The following is a 22,357-nucleotide window of genomic DNA, read 5'->3' as shown; positions in this document are numbered from 1 at the left end:
ACAGAGCACAAGTAAATACTCAATGGACCCCCTTCACTCCACAGCCCGGCTGGGGTAGAAATTCACTCCCTTTACCACCCCATAGAGGAGAAACCCCTGAAAGAAGGCAGTCCGCTATTTACCAGCTTTGTAAAGTTTAGTCAATAGTATGAAAAATCCTGGCTTCTCATTGTGACCAGTTAAGTGAGGAAGAAGAAGGATGGATGGAAAAGGAAGCAAAAACGAGGAAGACCAAGGAGGAAGGAGCGGGAGGGCTGTCGGTGGGGTGGGGTGGGGGGAATTATTTCAGGTCCTGACTCTGCCATTGAATGGCTGGATGACTTTGGAGTAGTCTCTTCACTCTTAGGCCCTCAGTTTCCTCACCTGAAGGCTGGACAAAAATACCTGCCCAGGCTAAGCCATAGCCCTGTTGAACACACAAGATCCCACAGTGATAGAGCTTGTTAACTGGGAAACCCACATCAGGAGGACATGAGTGGGGAGTTCTACTTAGATTCTTGAGATACTTTGTGACCCCAGGAATTATGGGTTTTTTCTTAGCAATCCCTTTGGAGGTATAATATGATATGATATGATAGTCATATCATAACATTTTATGATGTGCCTATTTGGGGCCAGTTGTTTCTCTTATTTAATTATCTCTGTGCCTCTCTCAGGTAGGGATTTCTGTTTAAATCCTGTGGACAAGGAAGCTGAAGCTTAGAGAGATTAAGAGTGGAAGGACTTAATCGTCCCCCATCCCCATCCCATACCCACATGGAGCTAAATGCCCCTCCCTGGCTTTCATAACAGGGAGGGATTTAATAAGGAGTCCAGTGCACAAGTCACCCTCCCATATCATGAATATCAGAGTATCATGCAGAATTCTGGTCATTAAGGCAGGCATTAAATTATTCTTCTCTCCATCTTTCACCTGTCCAAACCCCTCCATTAGAGTCACACCCTTTGGCTCCAGAGATCAATTGGATTGTGGAGCCCCAGCTGGGAACAGCTCCTAAATTAAGAGCGGCCAGCAGTCAATATCAATAACAGGGCTGTTTGATCTTAGACTCATTCTTAATGGTTTATAAGCACTTTCACATCCATGATCACTTGGATCTTATAAGAAGTGGAGTTTCTTACTTCAATTTTACAGGGGAGGAAACTGAGGCACAGAGGTAGGGGTGATTTCCCCGAGATCACACAGATGGTCAGCAGTGTGTTCTGTCTGGTGTCAGCATCAAGATCTTTTCCTCTGCACTTGGTCCCCTGCTAGGGGCAGGGCTGAGGTGTGGGAGAAAGCAAACAGGTGACTCCTCAGTTCACAGCTCTGCTGAGTCCCAGGATAGGGAACAGGGATGGGGCAGATGGAGATAGACACAGGGGATCAATCTGGGGACAGACAGGGGCCACACAGAAGGACAGACACAAGAACCTGCGAGCCTTGTCTTCCAGGGGCTGCCCAAACTCCCTGTGCCCCCGCTGCAGCGGACCCTGGCCACCTACCTGCGGTGCATGCAGCACCTGGTGCCCCAGGAGCAGTTCAGGCGGAGCCAGGCCGTCGTGCAGCAGTTTGGGGCCCCTGGTGGCCTCGGCGAGACCCTGCAGCAGAAGCTCCTAGAACGGCAGGAGAAGACTGCCAACTGGGTAAGAGCTGCTCGGGCAGCAGACAAGGAACCCATGGAGCAAGGGGCAGAAGTGAGATAAGAAGACAGAGGGATTTGGATAAGGGGCAGGTGGGTGACAAAGATGGGGCGGAGGGAGGGACGGGCATGGGGGAGACACAGAGGGATAGTAGGGGGCAAGGGTGAGAGGCTGAGAGGGGGCAGATGGGGATAGAGATGCGGTTACGGGGAGAGACAGGGCACAGAGATGGCGGACAGATGGGGGCAGATGAGTAATAGGGCTAGGGGCAGCAGAGGATAGCATGAAGTCAGGGAAGAAGAGAGGGATGAAAAGCAGGGATGAGACACTCATAAGATTGGGCAGGGGACATGGATAAGGCAGCACACAACCAGGATGAACTGAGATGGAAGACAGGAGACAGCATGGGGTGAAGCTGAAGGACAGGCGGGATGGCTCAGGGAGCCGCAAGCTCTAGCCCATAGTATGTTTGTGGAATGAATGAATGAAAAAAGTACATGATCTAGTGAAGGGTCCCCATTTCCCTTCCGGGGTGCCAAGGTGGGAGTGATGTGTTCCCCAGGCAGGGTGTGTGTGGCCCCTGGGGGTAATGGCACCCTCCCTGGCAGGTGTCCGAGTACTGGCTGAACGACATGTATCTCAATAATCGCCTGGCCCTGCCTGTCAACTCCAGCCCAGCTGTGATCTTTGCCCGGCAGCACTTCCAAGACACCAATGACCAGCTAAGGTGAGGACACCAGGCTCCCCGGCTCATAGCTTGGGAGTCTGCCTGGAGGAAGGGGCCTGGCCCCACCACCAGGAAGGAGAGGCTGAAGCTCGTGCCTTGGCTGAGTTTCTGAGGCCAAATGACCCTGAGACAGTGGCCATTCAGGCCAAGGGGTCAGAGGAAGGGTAGGTGAGGTGTACGTGGGTAACAAACACAGGGTCTTCCTCGGGTTTATCTATTTGGGGTGGAGTGGGGTGGGGTGGGGAGGTCATGGGCCCCAGGTGCCCCCCTGGCAGTCTGGCCTGGCTGAGGTCCTGGGAAGAAACCTGTAGCCTCTGATCCAGCCAGTGCTTGAAGCTGGGGCTTGTCACTGGGATGCACGGCCCCAGGCTGTTTCAGAGGGCCTCTGCTCCCTGTAGCCCCCAGCTCTGAGCAGAGGCTCCCAGGGAGTGGAAATGGTTCCTTCCCACAAGCCACCACTAGAGTCTCTGCCATCTGCTGCAATTTCAGAGCTCGCTGAGCCGCTGGAACGGCCTCTGGTGCGCTGATGACGACAGAGGGGCCATTAATGCAGGAGTGGAGCAGGGCGGAAGGGTCTCTCAGAGCCAAACCTGGTCTCTGGCTTCAAGACCAAAATGTGGCTCAGCGTGGGGACAGTTCAGAGGGAGGAAATAAAAACATGAGGCAGGGTCCACCTTGGCCTCTGATCCAGGCTGGAAGACCCTTGCCCCCTCCTTCTTCACCCAGCCCAATCAACCTGCTGGCTGGAGGGGGAGGGGGGTGGGCAACCTTGCCCCTTCCCCTACAGCTGGGCATTCCCTGGGCAGAGGAAGTATGTGGACAGATGAATGACTTCTGGATACAGTTCTCAAAATTGCATTGAAGGGGTGTTTTCCTCCTGATGCAATTAAGCCAGGCTCATCGTCCATGGGCAGTTAGATGACAGAGTCCCGTGGTAAGGTTTTCTGGTGCCTTTTTCCCAGCCAACAGCACCTGGCTTTCTTTTACATTAGCACTAAGGAGACCAAATTACTGACTTTTCCTGGGAGATTGGATTTCCCAGAACCCTGGGGTTTTGGCCCAGTCCAGTCCCAGCATAGGCGTTCCCCTGGAAGAACATCACCCCTAATGGGCCAGCCCCCTCCTGCCTGCTCTGTGGCCTCTCCTGGCTTCCTCTCCCTCCTCCTCCTCTCATTCACCTTCCAATTTCCTCTCCTCCCCCAAGTTCTCTCCTCAGGACCATTTTTAGTCCCAGGTTTGTGAAGGAAACCGACAGCCTAGGGGCAGGGATAGGGCAGGAGAAACCCTATCTGATTATTGCACCCTTAAGGCCAGTCATCTGGTGGGTGGTCCATGAGTATGGGAGAGATTAGAGGAGGTGGGAAGGAAGGGGAGGGGGAAAGAGAAACAGGAAGAAGGAGTGAAAGAAGAAGGGAGGGAGGGAGGAAACCTGGGCCCCAGAGAGGAGAAGCTAAGGCCTCATCTCTCTCTGCAGGTTTGCAGCCAACCTCATCTCCGGTGTGCTCAGCTACAAGGCCCTGCTGGACAGGTAGGACTGAGCCCCACCTGGGAAGGGTAGTGCTCTGTTTGTCTGTCTCCCTGGCACAGTAGCCAAGGACTTGCAGAGGCAGGGACCTTGTCTTCCTTCAGCTCCGTGTTCCCGGCTTCTGTCACTGAGCAGATGACCCCCTGCACATACCAAGCATCAGAATGACCTTTCCCTCAGCTGGCCCAGACATTAACAGTCACTTTTCCCGGGGTAAGCCCAACCCTTCCTTGATCTTTTTCATGTCCATCTCCCTCAGTAAATCACATTTACATACATGCCGTGATTCACTGTGTCAGGAAGCTAGCGAGCACATCGAGAGGTGGGGGAAGGCAACGTTGCTGGAACCAGCTGATGATAAGTTCAGCCTTCTTACTTGCTCCTTGAAAGGAGCGATCTCCCCACTCTGAGCCTGTTTCCCCAGCCCCATCAACCTCAGGAAATGGGCGGCCGACTCAGTGGACACAAGGGTGTCCTGAGAGATGGAGAGAGCTGCATAAGCACAGTGGGGCATCACCGATTTTAGGGGGCAAAGTCCTTCTTTTGTCTAAGCACTGGGTGCCCAGGAGCACCGGGGAGAGTGAGAGGGTGTGGGGGACCCAGAGAGAGGGTGTAAGGGGCCCCAGAGACGGGTAATATTAGGGCATTCAGTTGCTGGGAAGAAAGAAGGGTCCAAAGCAGTGTCCATTGCATAGATGAGGAAGCTGAGTCTCAGAGAATTCAAGGGCTTGTCCGTGGTCACACAGCCAGGAGGTGGCAGACGGAGGAGGGCATGGGGCAGACTTCACTCACATTTCAACTTGATCCGTCTCAGACTTACCCAGCCTCGGAGTGGAGGCTTAGACCTACAGCCCCTCCAGGGTAGGGCTGTTTCCTCTGGAGAGAAGAGGGCAGGCCCCAGATTCAAAATACAGAGTGGCTCAGGGCTTTGACTCTGGGCTCAGCAGACCTGCATTTGAATTCTGACACCTACAACACAGGATGTGTCAACCTTGAGTGAGTAATCACTCCAATTACCATAGACTCCTGTGTGTCAAATGGAAACAATAATGGTGGCCGCCTCTTGGGGCTGCGGCCACTGTCCTATGAGATGATGCCTGCGAGGCTTTCAGCTCTAAGCTAGTCAAGAAGCTGTCTATGCATTTCTGTGCTTCTGTCTGCTCACTCCTCACCGTACCGTCCCCTTGCTGGGTCTCCAGGCCTTCCAGCTGCTGTCTCCCCGTGGTGTTTTCTTGGTGTCTCTCCTCCTCACCAGGAGCTCTCTACCATCCCCCAGAACTCAGTCCTGATGACCTTCTGAGTGATTTCAGAGAATCTCATCCTTTACCTTGTCTGGCTGAGCAGCAGAGCAGGAGTGGCCTAGGCCCCACCCACAACTTTGTACCTGTCCGTCACTGACAGTCTAGACCCCAGATTCCCACGTGTGTGTGTGCACGCTCACACGGACACACATACCCATACATGTCCATGTGTAAGCTCCCACATCTAATCACTGTAAGGTTATAAAGCTAGAACTTTATGCCATTGCTCAAGGGGCCTGTTTTGGACCCTTCATTCACTCATTTATTCATTTGCTCACTTTTCCTTTTTAAAGCAGTTTTTTTTAATTGGAAGAAAACTGCTTTACAATATTGTGTAGGTTTCTCCTATACAACAATGCAAGTCAGCCATAATGATGCATATATCACCTCCCTCCCACTCACATCCCACCCCTCTGCGTCGTCATGGAGCACCGGGCTGGGCTCCCTGTGTTATGCAGCAGCTTCTCACCACTTGTCTGTTTTACACATGGTAGAGTATATATGTCAATGCTACTTTCTCCATTCGTCCCACTCTCTCCTTCCCCCACTGTGTCCATAAGTTCGTTCTCTACATCTGCATCTCCGTTCCTTCCCTGCCAATAGGTTCATCAATACCATCTTTCTAGATTCTGTGTATGTGTGTTAATATACTATATTTATTTTCTTTTTCTTACTAACATCACACTGTATAACAGGCTCTAACTTCATCCATCGCACTAGAACTGACTCAAACTCATTCCTTTTTATGCCTGATAATATTCCATTGTTTATATGTATCGCATCTTCTTTATCCACTCATCTGTTGATGGACATCTAGAATTGCTTCCATATCTTAGCTACTGTAAATAAGGCTACTATGAACTTTGGAGTACATGTGTCTTTTTCAATTATAATTTTCTCAGAGTATATGCTGAATAGTGGTATTGCTGGGTCATACGGTAGTTTTTTATCCTTAGTTTTTAAAGAAATCCCCATACTGTTCTCCATAGTGGCTATATCAATTTACAGTCCCACCAGCAGTGCAAGAGGGTTCCCTTTGTTCCACATTCCCTCCAGCATTTATTGTTTGCAGATTTTTTTCACTTTTCAAATTGATGCTGGAAAGATGAAGGGAAATAAGGCCCCATCCCTGTCTTCAAAAGGTTCTCAGACTATCTAGCGAAACAGACACATAAACAGCACCAAATACAACTGTGTCCATCCTCTCTGAGCCTCTCACTCCAGTATCTGACCCCCTGACATCCCCACTGGGATGCCTCCTAGTCATTGCAAACTGAGTCATCCCCAGTGGACCCTTGGGCCCCCTCCCCATGGCCCAGCAGGCCTGTTACCTTGTCCTGCCATCTCAGTAAATGTGCCACCCAGCCCCGATGGTGAACCCAGGATCCTGTAAGTCACCCATGGTATCTTTCTCCCTCACCTGCTCATCTAGTCCAAGCTCAGGGATATCACGCTCCCTCCAGAACCCATACTCACATCCCCCTCTTACTCCCATCACCCTCCCCAGGCCCATCACCTTCCCAGCAGCCCACAGCCTCCTTCCCGTGACTGGCTTCCACCCATTCTCCACCCAGAACCAGGGCTGTTATGACAGCAAAGCGGATCAGATCATGCCACTAAGTGCTCTCGCCTTCCCGGGGATTTCACTGCCCTAAGAGTGAAATGGTACCGACTTCTGCTGCCAAAGAGGCCACAGGCCTCCCCACTTCTCTGTCCATCTCTTTACTCAGCTTTAACTGGCTTCCTTTCACCCTTGACCAGTGTTCCTCAAACTATCTATGGTGAAGGACCAATAAATGTTTTTATTTAGTAAAATGTTTTTGAGAGTGAAAGTGTTAGTCATTCAATCGTGTCCAACTCTTTGCAACCCCATGGACTGTAACCCACCAGGCTCCTCTGTCCTTGGAATTTTCCAGACAAGAATACTGGAGCAGGTTGCCATTTCTTACTCCAGGGGATCTTCCTGACCCAGGGATCGAATCCAAGTCTCCCAAATTGCAGGCAGTTTTTTTTCTATCTGAGCCACCATCTGAATTAGCAGAAAAACAGCATATAGATAGAAAATACAAGACCCCTTGTTTTATTGTTAGAGTCAGCACATATAAACGTCCTCTGTCAAGTTGTTACAGGTTTCTGAAAGCTCCCCCTGGAGTCCCACAACCACCCTGTCGTCAGCTGGTCATTCCAGTTCAATCTGACACCCACACTTGGAGCAGCAGGACAGTGGGCTGCTCCACCCAGCCCACCTTGGCCTCACTCTGCCCCAGCTCACCTCGTGGCTGCCTCCAAACCCCAGGGTTCAGCTCTCGAGTCTGATCCTCAGTGAGACCATCCCTGGTCACTCCTCTTGCCCTGCCAGTCACTGACTCCTCACCGCATCTTACTGCCTGCCTATAGTCTTTGCTCCCTTACTTATCCCCGACCTGTGCCCCACTAGAACAGGAAACTCGGGTCTTCTTTGCACCTACCTCCCCAGATCCTCAAATGGTGCCTGGTCCAGGAGAGTGCTCAGTCACATTTGTTGGCTGAAAGGAAGGAAGAAAGGAAGGAGGGAGGGAAAAAGAGGCAGAAAGAGAGAGAGAGAAAAAAAAGAGGAAGAGGAAAGGGAGGTGGAATGTGGAGGGGAGGGTGAAACAGGAGGAGGAAAGACAGAGGGAAAGAAAGTGAGAGAGAAGGAGGAAGAAGAGGAAATAGGGGAGGAAGAGGAAGGAAGGAAGTACCTGAGACATGCTGAGATCATAGGAAAAAGAGAGCTTTCCCCCTTGAACTCAAAGGAGGCTTCTGGAAGAGGTGATGAAGGAGTAAGCTCTCAAAAGAGTGAAGGGAGTTTTCTAAACAGATGAGTTGCGTGCGGGGCTGAGGGTGAAGGTGTGCCAAGCAGAGCAGCAGCAGCAAAGGCCCAGAGCGGCCAGATCTGTACCTGCATGTGTCCTACATGAGGCTGGAGTGAGGGAGACTAACGGAGGCTAGAGAACATGAGGGTCTCCCTGCGGCGCTCCACTACTTTAGAAAATGGGAATCTAACTCTTGAATGGCCATCATCATGCAGTTCTGGCGTCAGGTTAGAGTAGAACCAATTTTGATTCCCAGCCTCTCTTCCCTCCCTCCCCCTGCAGCCACTCCATCCCCACTGACAGTGCCAAGGGCCAGCTCTCAGGGCAGCCGCTCTGTATGAAGCAATACTATGCGCTCTTCTCCTCCTACCGGCTCCCCGGCCATACCCAGGACACGCTGGTGGCCCAGAAGAGCAGTGTCATGCCCGAGCCGGAGCACGTCATTGTGGCCTGCTGCAACCAGGTAAGTGGCCCCTTGCTACTGCAGCTTCTTGGGCCTGGGGAGGGGTGCACATGTGTTCATCCCTTCCTGCTTCTCCAGGGGTATTCAGCCCCCTCCCAGAGTCATAGGGTGAGCTGGGGCAGGGTGGCCCTGAAATGGGGTCTCTTGATTTCTGTCAGCCCCATTTCTCTCCACTGGTTGGATTTTAAGAACAAGGAGCGTCGTCAGTCGAGATGCCTTCGGTGGGTTCCCATTTCAGTCTTGTCCAGCCAAATCAGGTCCAGTGAACTGCCTGGATGGACTGAGGGTCGTTAATGAGACCCAGCATGTCTTCAGCCCTTCCACATGCAGTCACCCAGGTCATGGCCTTCCTGGAGACCACACACAGATGGACAGCTTACAGACTGACTGTCTGGGCATCCACGTCCAGGTGGGCCTGGTATATATACTCATCCCATCTGATCTTAGGATGACCTTGCAGAGGAGGCCTTGGATCTCCATTTGACAGATGAGGAGACGAGACTTAGGTTAGGTGGCTTGTCCAGGGGTGAGAAGGACTCCTCGGTCTGCCAGTGTCACAAGCCCATGCTCTATCCCCCTGCAGCTCAGGTTCTCAGACTGGGCTCCAGGGAACACAAGAGCCTGTGGGGGCCCAGGGGATGCCAGACAGTGTATTCTATATACTGAGGCTCCACATAAATATTTCATCTGATGAAACGCTGTTCGTTTTCATTAAAACCCAACTTTGACACCCACCTGGGGGCTCCCCTGGTATTTTTTCTATAGTGTTTTCTTCTTAGGCTCATTTGACATTTTCAGTCTAAATTGGGAGCCCTAAGTTTGCCGTCAGAAGGTGGCTGTTCCAAAGTTGGGAGCCCACCTGACAGCTGGCTGGCCACAGGACAGGAAGCTTTCTCCACCTTCATTCAAAAGTCAAACCCAGAATATCCCAGCGCACCCCTCCCCGCCACACACACACACCATAGTATCCATCCCTCCCAGAAATGCTCTCAAGACTCCTGCGCTGAAACGAACCACCTTTATGCTGCTTAGGGCGTGGGGCTAGGCACATGTCAATCAGCAGAGAAGGGATCTTGACCTGGGACTATGAATAGAACCCTTTACAATGCTGAGGCTCTAGCTTCGAAGTTCCTGAGTGCCAGTTCACAGGCCTCACCTACAGAGCACAAGCAAGTACATGTAGGTACACATGTACGCACAGAGCATTTTGTGTGTTGTTCTTCCATTTTAATCTTTCTCTGCATATTATTTGCTGCCATTTTTTCCTCCACTCACCAGTGTGTTTTAAATCTATCCCTGTAGCTGTATCTAGAGCTAGTTCATTCCTTTTAACTGCTGGATAGACATGCATTGGATAGGTGCTCCACGTTTTACTTAACCATTCCCTTACTGCAGAACATTTGGGCTCTCTCTACCATTTTTCTATTGCAAACAAGGCTGATATGCACATTCCTTTATATGTCTCTCAGGGCACAAGTATATGTTTCTCTAAGCCTTAGACTAAAGTATGCATTAGAAAGAGCAGTTACTGAATCATAGGGCACGCACATTTTCAGTTTTGATTGACACAGCCCTCCAACAGCAAGCAGATGTATCAATTTCCACTGTTTCCCACAAATATAATGGTTTTACATCAAGTAAGAACTACAGAAAAAACTTTCTTTAGTTAAGTTCGATCTGGCCTTCTTTGATCTGGGAGAGCTTGGAGTCCAGCAGGGTTGACAGCGTCGGGCTGGTCCCCTCATGGTGGCTCTTCTGAACCATCAAGCACCTTGGGAAACAGGGGCCCGAGTGTCCCCGCATCCTGCTCCCACGTGGAGGCGCAGGGCAGGCCTGACGTCTCGGGCGGGCTGCCCTGAGTGACGTCTCTGACCTGTTTCCCCCACAGTTCTTTGTCTTGGATGTTGTGATTAATTTCCGCCGTCTCAGTGAGGGGGATCTGTTCACTCAGTTGAGAAAGATAGTCAGAATGGCTTCCAACGAGGATGAACGCTTGCCTCCAATCGGCCTGCTGACATCAGACGGGAGGAGCGAGTGGACTGAGGCCAGGACGGTCCTCATGAAAGGTTAGCAGCAGCGCCCAGCACGTCTCCATGCTCATCTCATCCTCACGCCCATTGGCCTCCCTCCCTCCAGGGGTGTACCTCATCCACATTTGCCATAGCATGGGAAGCTCAGGCCTCCTTCCAGCCCAGGACCCAGTTGGCCTGCGGTCAGCTGAAGGCACCTTTTGTACCCTTGTAATTCATCTGAAGGCATGCTGACTTTCTGGGTGAGGCTGCCTAGCCCTGGAATCCGAGGATGTCTGGGCGTATGGGGTGGGGGGGCAAGATTTTGAGTTGAAGGAAGGCCAGCTGCAGTGAAGCAGTGGTGTTTTACTGGTGGGCAAGGAAGGTGCTCATTTCCGGGATGAGTTGCTGGGAGAGCTGTCAGGTGGGGGTTTGGGAAGGGCCCACCTCTGGAAGGGTAATTGGCTGCCTCCTTCACATGATTTCTTGGTACTAGAATTCTTCATCTTCAAGCTGACCTTATTCTGGCTGCTGCTCTTAAGAAAGTTTCTAAGCTTTCCCATAAGAAATCCAGCAAAGGCCTTACATTTTTCAAATTGTCCTTCTGGAAACTACTTTGCAAACCCAAAGTGAGCCCTATTCTCAGGAACCGGGTGGAGAGTCTTGTTTTCTTGCCCACGTTCCAAGATGAAGAGTGGGACTTCTTTGAGCCTCTATCTGCCTCTTGGGCTTTTGTGCCAGCCAGGTGACCATTCAGAGTCCTTGAGTGTCTATAAGCTGAGGACCTGGGCTAGGCCTGGGGTGTGTAAGGGACAAAGAGGATGGAGCCCTTGGCCCTGAGCAGCCCCCTTGATAGGAATCGGGGATGGATTCAAGTACATAGTAATACAGTGTCTACCCATGTAAGGCAGTAGAGCCAGTAGGTACCAAATAAATGCTCCAGGACTTTAGAGAGGGGAGGGAGCCCTTCTAATTGGGAGGCTTTTGAAAGGCTTTGAGGGAAGAGGTGGGAATTAAAACAAATCCCTGTGACATGAGTGAGAGGGACAGGAGGGAGGGACACTGTCCAGGCAGGCAGACCAACTGCAGGCAAAGTCAACCGCCCAGCAGGGCCATACCTGACTGGCCCAGTACCGTGAGGAGAGCAGTCTGCCTGGCAGAGATGGCTGTGCTGGACGTACTAGGAGAATAAGAAGGTGATGGGGCTTGACTGTCCAGCAGCAGGCACATCCTTCTCCCTAGAAAGCTCTTCTTCCAGGGCTGGCTGGCTCCTTGCACGGTTCTAAGCTCAGCTTAGGTGTTCCACCCGAGACTCTCCTGGAGTACCCCCACCTCTCCCCAGCACACTCTGCCCCTTGTCCTGTTTTTCACCTTGGTTGCATTTCTTACTCTTTGAAGTCAATTTTTTTGTCTGTTTGATTCATGCTGATTATCTGTCCCTTTCCCCCACCGCCACCCAAGTCTGTAAGACCCAGGAGGACAGGGGCCTTACCTGGCTTAACTGCTGAATCTGCTGTCCCAAACACAGTTAATCCCCAATCATGCTTGTTAAATAAAGGAATGAAGGACTATTAAGGATACTGGGCCCCAGACTTATTTCCCACTTACAAAACAATTCTCTTTCATTCAATTCTTGGGCACCTTCAAGTGCTTGGTCTTAAATTGGAGGCTCTGTGGGTCACAGGTAGGTGCCAGAGGTGATCCTGTTCTTACCAACCTAATGGCCATGTGGGAGAATTAATAACTTATAATTTGAAAGTGAGTTAATTCCCTCAGGAGACTATGGTGTAATCAAATCCTACTCTTCTCCCCTCTAGGGACAGAGACAGGCATCAGAAGAATTGCCTCTGCTTCCAGTAGGCTTCCCACTTTATTAGCAGGCCAGGCCCAAGCCATCACCCTGCACGACTGACCAGGATTGCCTTGGGGTCTGAGTGCCTGGGTGCGCTAATCGGAATTAATTTGTTAATGGCACTTGATCTGGCTTTCTGAATGGAAGTGCTGTTTCTAAAGGAAGCATGACAGAAAGGAGGGAGGTACACACACGGCTTCGCTCTGAAAATCTAATTAATCCAGTTAGCACTGACTGTGTCATCTGCACAGCGGAATCTGATCCTTCACTGAGCTTGCCTCTCTGGAGCGCCCCTTCCAACGGAAGGAAAACGGGGAAACCACTTAGGAAATGATTTGAGTGTCAAAGTGAAAGATTAAAGCAGCTTGGGCTAGAGTTGAGAGTGAAGATGGAAAGATGGAGAGACATGGGTGGGGTCTAGAGAAGTTTCAAAGTAGAAGCAACAATAAGGAAAAGAGGAATGAGCAAGAGTCCTAGGCTTTTCTTTTTTTAAATAAGTTTATTAGAAATTTATTTATTTTATTGGAGTATAGTTTACAATATTATGTTAGTTTCTGCTGTACAACAAAAGTGAGTCAGCTATATATATGTATACATCTGCTTCCTCTTGAGCCTGCCTCCCACCCTCTCCATCCCACCCCTCTAGGTCATCACAGAGCGCGGAGCTGAGTTTCCTGTCTATACAACAGCTTCCCACTAGCTATCTATTTTACACATCATAGTGTTTATATGTCAGTGCTACTTTCTTAATTCATCCCACCCTCCTCTTAGAAAAACGGTATTGATGAACCTATTTGCAGGGCAAGAATAGAGACACAGATGTAGAGAACGGACTTGTGGACACAGGGGAGTCCTAGGTTTTTGATGTGAGCAACTGCGTAGATGGTGGTACCATTCACTGAGATGAGAACCAGGTGAGGAAAGTGATGCAACAGGGAGGGAGAAGTCCTTTCCCAGTGTATTAGGGCTGAGACGCCTTGAGTCATCTAAGTAGAGACGTCAAGTTAGATCTATGTGTCTGGAGCTCAAGGGAGAGGTCGGTACAGAGATATAAATTTGAGAGCCATCAGCACAGAAGTGATATTTAAAGTCATGGACCTTGATGAGATCATCTAGAAACGGAAGATGGGGCCTTGGAGGTCAAGTAGAAAAAGATGCAAAGGGGATGGAGAAAGAGCAGCCTGTGAAGTCAAGACGAAACCAGGAGATGAGTCACAAAGATCCAAGAGGGAAGGAGAGAGCCGCCAACTATGTTGGATGCTGCTGAGAACTCTTGGGAGAATGGGACAGAGAGGAGACTCTGGGCTTGGCAGCCCTAAGTCAGCCATGACCTTCACCAAAGTCAGGCCAGAGTACTCGACAGGGGGAAGGTGTATGGTGATGGAGGCCATCCAACTGTAGGAAGAAACTGTTAATGAGACAGTCACTGAGTAGAATCAGTTAAGGGTGGATGGTTCTTTTCAGACCTTTCGGTACTAGAAGGAGCAGAAAAATGGGAGTAGTTGGAAGAGGATGGGGGTCAAGGGAAGTGTTTTTAGTAGGAGAGGCAAGTGCATGGAAGTAATCCAGTAAGTGAAATTGTTAGTGAGGAGAGAGGAGACAAACAGAGAGGTGGAATTCTTGCAAAGGCAAAAGGAGATGGAGCACAGAGAATCAGAAACCTTTGACTGATACAAGGAAACCTGGCCTCAGGTCAGCAGAGCCATGGTGAGGGTGGGATTCTGGAGGCAGAAGAGAATGTATGATAGAGCCTCATGGGATGTGAGAAAGACAGCCTACTCAGGAAACTTACTAAGATTCATGGACTGTATTGAGCTCATATTTGAGGGCCGTTCACTTTAGAAGAAACAATATACTTTAGCATTGTTTTGCAATCCCCCCTCTCCCTCACACACAGTGTTGAGGTGCTGAGGTTCAGGTAAGGAGAAGGTGGGTTGCTGAGTTCAACCAAGGTCAGTGAGCATAACTCAGGGAGAGAAGGCGGGTGTGGAGGGGAATGGTTAGAGTGCTGGAATCTGAACTAAGCAGGTGCGTTAGTCTGCTCAGGCTGCCGCAACAACCTACTACACCCTTGTGGGGCTTAGACAATAGCCATTTATCTTCTCCCACTTCCAGAGCCTAGAAGTCCAAGGTCAAGGTGTCAACAGAGGGGTTTCTTCTGAGGCCTTTCTCCTTGACCAGGATGGCTGTCTCCTCCCTGTATCTTTACATTGTCTTCCCTCTATGTGCAAGGATGTCTGTGTCCTCATCTCTTTTTCTTACAAGGACACCAGTCATGTTGGATTAGAGTCCCACCCCAGTGACCTCATTTTAATTACCTGTATAAAGACCCCCATCTCCAAATACAGTCCCTGGAACAGGGGTTAGACTTCAACTTAGGGATTTTTCTGGGGGGACACAGTTTAGCCCATTGCAGGAGGGAAGTGAAAGACGGGGGTGGGTGGTGGAGAGTGGAAATAGGCAGTGGGGCTGAAGGGTCCTGGAGATGTCAGTGAGACGTGCTGCAGTGGGAGTTAACAGAGTGTGTGAAGCAGGAGTCAGAGTGTGGTCAAGGTGTGGGAAGCTTGAGCTGATGCTCCAGAGGGGGTTGGGTCCTGGTCGTGATATGCCTCCAGATGTGGTGGTAGGAGTGGGTGCTGAGGTTAGACTGTCAATGGTGAGAGGTCAAGGGGCTGAGAGAGGAGGGTGCCAGCCGGGTCACGCACAGGGATGTTCAAGTTACTGAAAGGATGACCGGAGTGGTGATGGGGAAGAAGAGTGTGAGCCAGGTCCTGGTGGTTGGGCATTGTGAGGAGGTCAGTGGATAAGCAATGAGGATAACGCGTGGCGGGGAGGATGAAAGCCTAACGGCTGCAGCTCCAAAGAGAAAGCCAGAGGGGAGGCGGAGTCATTTAGGAGCTGGGAGGGGATGCCCCCGACCCATCTGGTGCTGGGCTGAGTGTGAGGGAAGATGACAGTCCCTTAGGAGAGGGTGCAAGGAAGTGGGCCCTCAGAGGGGGCACCCTTCAGTTGAGGCAAAAGGTGAACAGAACACTTTCAGAGAAGGTTAACAAGGCAAGGGGAGAGCCAGTCAAGCACTGTGAAGAGTCCAGGAAGGAGGAGAGGAGAGCAGGGGAGGACCAGGTCCACCCAGGGGACCCTGGAGCAGCAGGGGGTGGGAGCGCTGGGGAGGGCGGCTGTCACTGCAAATGACGCTCCCAGAGCACTAACCTCTGGGAAGCCCCTCTCTCTCCTAGTTCCAGGAGCAGCTGCTGACTGTGGTGAGGCCGGAGGTCTTTCTGGCACACAGGAGAACCGCCACCAACACCGGAAAATGGGTTGAGCTTTCCAGGGTATCTCAGCTGAAGTCCCAAGGTCTCTACCTCCCTTCCAGAGACCCCGGCAGAGACCAGTGTCCATGGGCACTGGGCCCAGGCTGGCATTCTGCAGTAGGAAGTTTCAGCCAAGCTGAGCTCCACTTGTCCTGGTGGATGCCTGCACCAGGGAGCCTGAGCTCAGACAAAATTCCCCCGAGAATTTCCACAGGGTCAGCTGAGACCCACAGGGGCGGTTGATTGCATCAACCCGCTCTCCTTCCAGTGATGGTCCCTGATCCCCCAACCAGCTTGGCCCCCTCTGTAAGCTTCCAGGCTGCCCAGCCCGACCCTCTGCCCAGGACATTGAAAGGGTAGAGCTCATGGAGGTCCAGGAATCGCCAGTGGGGCACAGTTCACATCAAGGGCCCTCCTGGGGGGCTGAGGGCTACAAGATCTGCGGGGACTGTCTCTACCCCTGGGATTTGCCATCTTGCTGGGAAGACTAGAATAAACAGAATCGTCAGGACAAGAGTAGACAGGATAAAACCAAAGGGAAGGTCTCCCTTAGGAGCCCTGTGGGAATTTGGGGGCCTCACCACTCTATATCTCATGATTCACGAGGACTTCCTGTGCCAAGTAAGACTTGAGGCTAAACCAAGGTGGGTTGAGGTCAGTGTGGCTGAGGCTAGTTAACAATATGAGGGTCATCTAGAGAGCTCAAAAAAACCAAAAAAAATCAGAAAAACCAAACCAGATTCTTGGGTCCTGGTGATTTTCCAGTGGCATTGGAATGAGGCTAAGGAATATATATTATTAAAGCACCCTCAGGTACAGTCCAGGTTGGAACCCACTTATTCAGATGTTAGCAGCCACCATGCATGGAGGTTCCCCTTATTGCTGGGCCCTGTCCTGGGTGCTTTCTGTCCCTTGTTGCTGCAAGTCTTTATAATAGCCTATAAGGTGAGACTTGCACCCCCATGGAACAGAGGAGGTTATGTCTCCCACAGGTTGAGGTAGTTCCCACTCTTAGGTGGAGGGTGGTGGAGCTGGGAGTGACCAGGGAACGTCTGTCTCCCCAACCTGCATCTTCAGGGCCTGGCACTCAAGGGTGAGATTTGGACCTCAGGAGAGCTGTGTGCATCCTCTCAGGACCTCCCTCCCCACCCAAAGTGGAGCTATGGCCTTCCTGAACCCAGGAGGAGCCAACACCGTTATCCTGGTCTAGAAATTTAATTAGACATCCAGCCCTGAGTCTGGATGACTACAGCACTTGTCAATTTGTAGGAAAAGGATCACCAGCTAGGAGATCCGCCCCTCTGCTGGCTCGCCTGCCCCGGTGCAGTGGAGATCCTGTGAACAGACTTTGGAAGCAGATGCCTCCGTTTGCACAGTCCCGTAAATATTTATTCCCAGCAGCCAATTAGAGCTAAGCCACAGCTTTCAAGGAGGGAACTGACAGAAGGTTGCTGTGTCTGCAGAGGGCCTCTTCGGTCATGGTTTACAAGACCCACTCGGGATGGGGCGTCTTGCTCTTTAAATATTGTCATCCAGAGATAGGCAAGCCTGCTGATTTTAAAACCAATTACACATTAGCAATAACAGCCTCTCTGATTTAATTGCCCCAGAAATATCTCCTGGCTCTTGAGCCTGAATGCTGTTTTCTTTCTTTGGGCCAACCCCTCCCTCTCACAGTGGAAGCGTGAAGGCTTTCCTGGTTGAGAATAGCCAGACAGGGAGAGGCCTGTGGTCCAGGGCGAGAGGTCTGGGCTTGACTGGCCCCTTGCTGCTGTTCTGGAGTCTGGCTCCTTAGGCCAGGATGGGGAGATGGCAGCCCATCTGTGGAATGCAAAGCTGGTGTTCCGTGCCTGTTGCACAGAGGGCAAGCACTAAGGATACCTCTTATTAGATTCAGGGAAACACTCTGGGGATGTTCTCCCAAGCCCAAACCCACCCTGAAAAAATCCAGTGAGCTGAAAATGGACTTGTGTGGATGGGCACCGCTCCTGCAGGCAGGGACAGTGGCCCATGGCCTCAGGCTGAATGGTTATAGTCCCGGTGCGGAGCCCTGACTCTTACTGACTCTGGGGAGCTCTTTTGCCTGCCCCAGGCTCCCCAAATGCCACATGCCCTGCATGGACACACTCCAGACTCCTCTACCCTTTCCTTTCTCCCTCTGTGTCATCTTTCTGGCCCTCACTTTCCATTTCATGGGTAGCACTGTGATATTTGGTTTCAAGGCAGCTGAGAGGCTGTGGGTTTTTGGTTTGTTGTTTTTTTTTATCTCTTGCCTTTCGCCACTTACCACCCCTCCCCTAATTCTGAAATTCTGAAAGTACGATAGCTCTTTAAATCTCTCTTTGTGGAAAGGGTAGCTGGAACCCAGAGGGAAGAGCAGTTCTTGGATACTGACTTCTTTTTTAAAAAAATTAAATTAAACTTCTTTGGAGATAATTATAGACGCACATGCACTTCTTTGAAATAAACATGCTTGTACAGTTCCGCCTCCCCCACCCCCACCCCGCAGGGAATGGTAACATCTTGCAAATCTTACAGTATCACAACCAGGACACTGAGGTTGATACAGTCAAGATAGAGAACATTTCCATCCCCACAGGACCCCTGGTGTTCCACTTACAGCTGTACCCACTTTCCCTCCAGCTCCACCCCTCTTTAATCCCTAGCAACCACTAATCCATCCTTCATGTCTATGATGTTGTTTCAAGAATGTCATATAAATGGAATCATGCAACATGTAACTTTCTGAGATTGGCTTTTTTACTCAGTATAATACTCTGGAGAGGTCCATCCTGGTTATTGTATGTGTGAATAGTTCATTCTGTACTCCACAATTTGGATGTTTCAACATAAGTGACATAACCATCTACCCATTGAAGGACATCTGAGTTGTCTCTACTTTTTGGCTACTACAAATAAAGCTACTGTGAATATATGCATAGGTTTTTGTGTGATCATAAGTTTTTGTTTCAAAGAAAATGTTCAGGAATGAAATTGCTAGGTCATATGATATTTGCATGCTTCGTTTTACAGGAAACCGCTAAAGTATTTTTTAGAGTGACTGTACCATTTTACTTTTCCATCAGCAATGTATGAATGATCTAGTTTCTTTTCATTGTCACTATTTTTTATTTTTATTATTACCTTCTGATAGGTGTGCAGTGATTTTATTGTGGTTGTAATTTACATTTCTCTAATGACTTATGATGTTGAACATTTTTTCATGTGCTAATTTTCCCTCTATATCTCATCTTTTGGGAAATATCATTTCATGTCTTCTGCTCATTTTCTAATTGGATTGTTTAGGGCTTTAGGTTTCGGGTTTTGGATTTTTTTTTTTTACTGTGAGTTCTGAGAACTGCTTATATATTCTTTACTAACCTTTTATTGGATATGTGGCTTTATATTTTCTCCCAATCTGGGCTTATCTTTTCATCTTCTTTTTTTTTTTTTTTCATTTATTTTTATTAGTTGGAGGCTAATCACTTTACAATACCGCAGTGGGTCTGTCATACATTGACATGAATCAGCCATGGATTTACATGTATTCCCCATCCTGATCCCCCCTCCCACCTCCCTCTCTACCCAATCCCTCTGGGTCTTCCCAGTGCACCAGGCCTGAGCACTTGTCTCATGCATCCAACCTGGGCTGGTGATCTGTTTCACCCTAGATAATGTACATGTTTCGATGCTGTTCTCTCGAAACATCCCACCCTCGCCTTCTCCCACAGAGTCCAAAAGTCTGTTCTGTACATCTGTGTCTCTTTTTCTGTTTTGCATATAGGGTTATCGTTACCATCTTTCTAAATTCCATATATATGTGTTAGTATGCTGTAATGTTCTTATCTTTCTGGCTTACTTCACTCTGTATAATGGGCTCCAGTTTCATCCATCTCATTAGAACTGATTCAAATGAATTCTTTTTAATGGCTGAGTAATATTTCATGGTGTATATGTACCACAGCTTCCTTATCCATTCGTCTGCTGATGGGCATCTAGGTTGCTTCCATGTCCTGGCTATTATAAACAGTGCTGCGATGAACATTGGGGTGCACGTGTCTCTTTCAGATCTGGTTTCCTCAGTGTGTATGCCCAGAAGTGGGATTGCTGGGTCATATGGCAGTTCTATTTCCAGTTTTTTAATAAATCTCCACACTGTTCTCCATAGCGGCTGTACTAGTTTGCATTCCCACCAACAGTGTAAGAGGGTTCCCTTTTCTCCACACCCTCTCCAACATTTATTGCTTGTAGACTTTTGGATAGCAGCCATCCTGACTGGCATGTAATGGTACCTCACTGAGGTTTTGATTTGCATTTCTCTGATGATGAGTGATGTTGAGCATCTTTTCATGTGTTTGTTAGCCATCTGTATGTCTTCTTTGGAAAAATGTCTGTTTAGTTCTTTGGCCCATTTTTTGATTGGGTCATTTATTTTTCTGGAATTGAGCTTCAAGAGTTGCTTGTATATTTTTGAGATTAATCCTTTGTCTGTTTCTTCATTTGCTATTATTTTCTCCCAATCTGAGGGCTGTCTTTTCACCTTACTTATAGTTTCCTTTGTTGTGCAAAAGCTTTTAAGTTTCATTAGGTCCCATTTGTTTAATTTTTGCTTTTATTTCCAATATTCTGGGAGGTGGGTCATAGAGGATCCAGCTGTGATTTATGTCAGAGAGTGTTTTGCCTATGTTCTCCTCTAGGAGTTTTATAGTTTCTGGTCTTACATTTAGATCTTTAATCCATTTTGAGTTTATTTTTGTGTATGGTGTTAGAAAGTGTTCTAGTTTCATTCTTTTACAAGTGGTTGACCAGTTTTCCCAGCACCACTTGTTAAAGAGGTTGTCTTTTTTCCATTGTATATCCTTGCCTCCTTTGTCAAAGATAAGGTGTCCATAGGTTCGTGGATTTATCTCTGGGCTTTCTATTCTGTTCCATTGATCTATATTTCTGTCTTTGTGCCAGTACCATACTGTCTTGATGACTGTGGCTTTGTAGTAGAGTCTGAAGTCAGGCAGGTTGATTCCCCCAGTTCCATTCTTCTTTCTCAAGATTACTTTGGCTATTCGAGGTTTTTTGTATTTCCATACAAATTGAGAAATTGTTTGTTCTAGTTCTGTGAAAAATACCGTTGGTAGCTTAATAGGGATTGCATTGAATCTATAGATTGCTTTGGGTAGAATAGCCATTTTGACAATATTGATTCTTCCAATCCATGAACACGGTATGTTTCTCCATCTGTTTGTGTCCTCTTTGATTTCTTTCATCAGTGTTTTATAGTTTTCTATGTATAGGTCTTTTGTTTCTTTAGGTAGATATACTCCTAAGTATTTTATTCTTTTTGTTGCAATGGTGAATGGTATTGTTTCCTTAATTTCTCTTTCTGTTTTTTCATTGTTAGTATATAGGAATGCAAGGGATTTCTGTGTGTTAATTTTATATCCTGCAACTTTACTATATTCATTGATTAGCTCTAGTAATTTTCTGGTAGAGTCTTTAGGGTTTTCTATGTAGAGGATCATGTCATCTGCAAACAGTGAGAGTTTCACTTCTTCTTTTCCTATCTGGATTCCTTTTACTTCTTTTTCTGCTCTGATTGCTGTGGCCAAAACTTCCAACACTATGTTGAATAGTAGTGGTGAGAGTGGGCACCCTTGTCTTGTTCCTGATTTCAGGGGAAATGCTTTCAATTTTTCACCATTGAGGGTGATGCTTGCTTTGGGTTTGTCATATATAGCTTTTATTATGTTGAGGTATGTTCCTTCTATTCCTGCTTTCTGGAGAGTTTTAATCATAAATGAGTGTTGAATTTTGTCAAAGGCTTTCTCTGCATCTATTGAGATAATCATATGGTTTTTATCTTTCAATTTGTTAATGTGGTGTATTACATTGATTGATTTGCAGATATTAAAGAATCCTTGCATTCCTGGGATAAAGCCCACTTGGTCATGGTGTATGATTTTTTAAATATGTCTTTGGATTCTGTTTGCTAGAATTTTGGTAAGGATTTTTGCATCTATGTTCATCAGTGATATTGGCCTGTAGTTTTCTTTTTTTATGGCATCTTTATCTGGTTTTGGAATTAGGGTGATGGTGGCCTCATAGAATGAGTTTGGAAGCTTACCTTCATCTGCAATTTTCTGGAAGAGTTTGAGTAAGATAGGTGTTAGCTCTTCTCTAAATTTTTGGTAGAATTCAGCTGTGGAAGCATCTGGTCCTGGGCTTTTGTTTTGCTGGAGAAGATTTCTGGTTCAGTTTTTGAATTTCCTTTGCTTGTGATGGGTCTGTTAGATCTTCTATTTCTTCCTGGTTCAGTTTTGGAAAGTTATACTTTTCTAGGAATTTGTCCATTTCTTCCAAGTTGTCCATTTTATTGGCATAGAGCTGCTGGTAGTAATCTCTTATGATCCTTTGTATTTCAGTGTTGTCTGTTGTGATCTCTCCATTTTCATTTTTAATTTTGTTGATTTGATTCTTCTCCCTTTGTTTCTTAATGAGTCTTTTTAATGGTTTGTCAATTTTGTTTATCTTTGCAAAAAACCAGCTTTTAGCTTTGCTGATTTTTGCATGGTCTCTTTAGTTTCTTTGGTTGCATTCTTTCTGCCCTAATTTTTAAGACTTTTCCTTCTCCTTCAACTAACCTGGGTTCTTCATTTTCTTCCTTCTCTAATTGCTTTTAGGTGTGAGTTAGGTTATTTATTTGACTTTTTTCTTGTTT

The 22,357-nt window shown here is 48.3% G+C and overlaps 1 protein-coding gene across 1 annotated transcript in view; it reads left to right on the top strand.

Annotated features, from left to right (window-relative positions):
- Positions 1 to 22,357, top strand: part of CHAT (choline O-acetyltransferase) — a 58,959-nt gene that overhangs the window by 7,450 nt on the left and 29,152 nt on the right. Inside the window, exons 3-7 of the mRNA XM_043476079.1 lie at positions 1,435 to 1,626; positions 2,232 to 2,350; positions 3,825 to 3,878; positions 8,293 to 8,473; positions 10,362 to 10,539. Of these exons, the coding sequence (XP_043332014.1) occupies positions 1,435 to 1,626; positions 2,232 to 2,350; positions 3,825 to 3,878; positions 8,293 to 8,473; positions 10,362 to 10,539 (724 nt within the window). The remainder of the gene's footprint in view (positions 1 to 1,434; positions 1,627 to 2,231; positions 2,351 to 3,824; positions 3,879 to 8,292; positions 8,474 to 10,361; positions 10,540 to 22,357) is intronic.

This window comes from Cervus canadensis, chromosome 8 (assembly GCF_019320065.1).
Source record: "Cervus canadensis isolate Bull #8, Minnesota chromosome 8, ASM1932006v1, whole genome shotgun sequence".
Classification (NCBI taxonomy): Eukaryota; Metazoa; Chordata; class Mammalia; order Artiodactyla; family Cervidae; genus Cervus; species Cervus canadensis.
The sequence above is the reverse complement of the archived record's forward strand: the minus strand, read 5'-3'. Positions and strand labels throughout refer to the sequence as shown.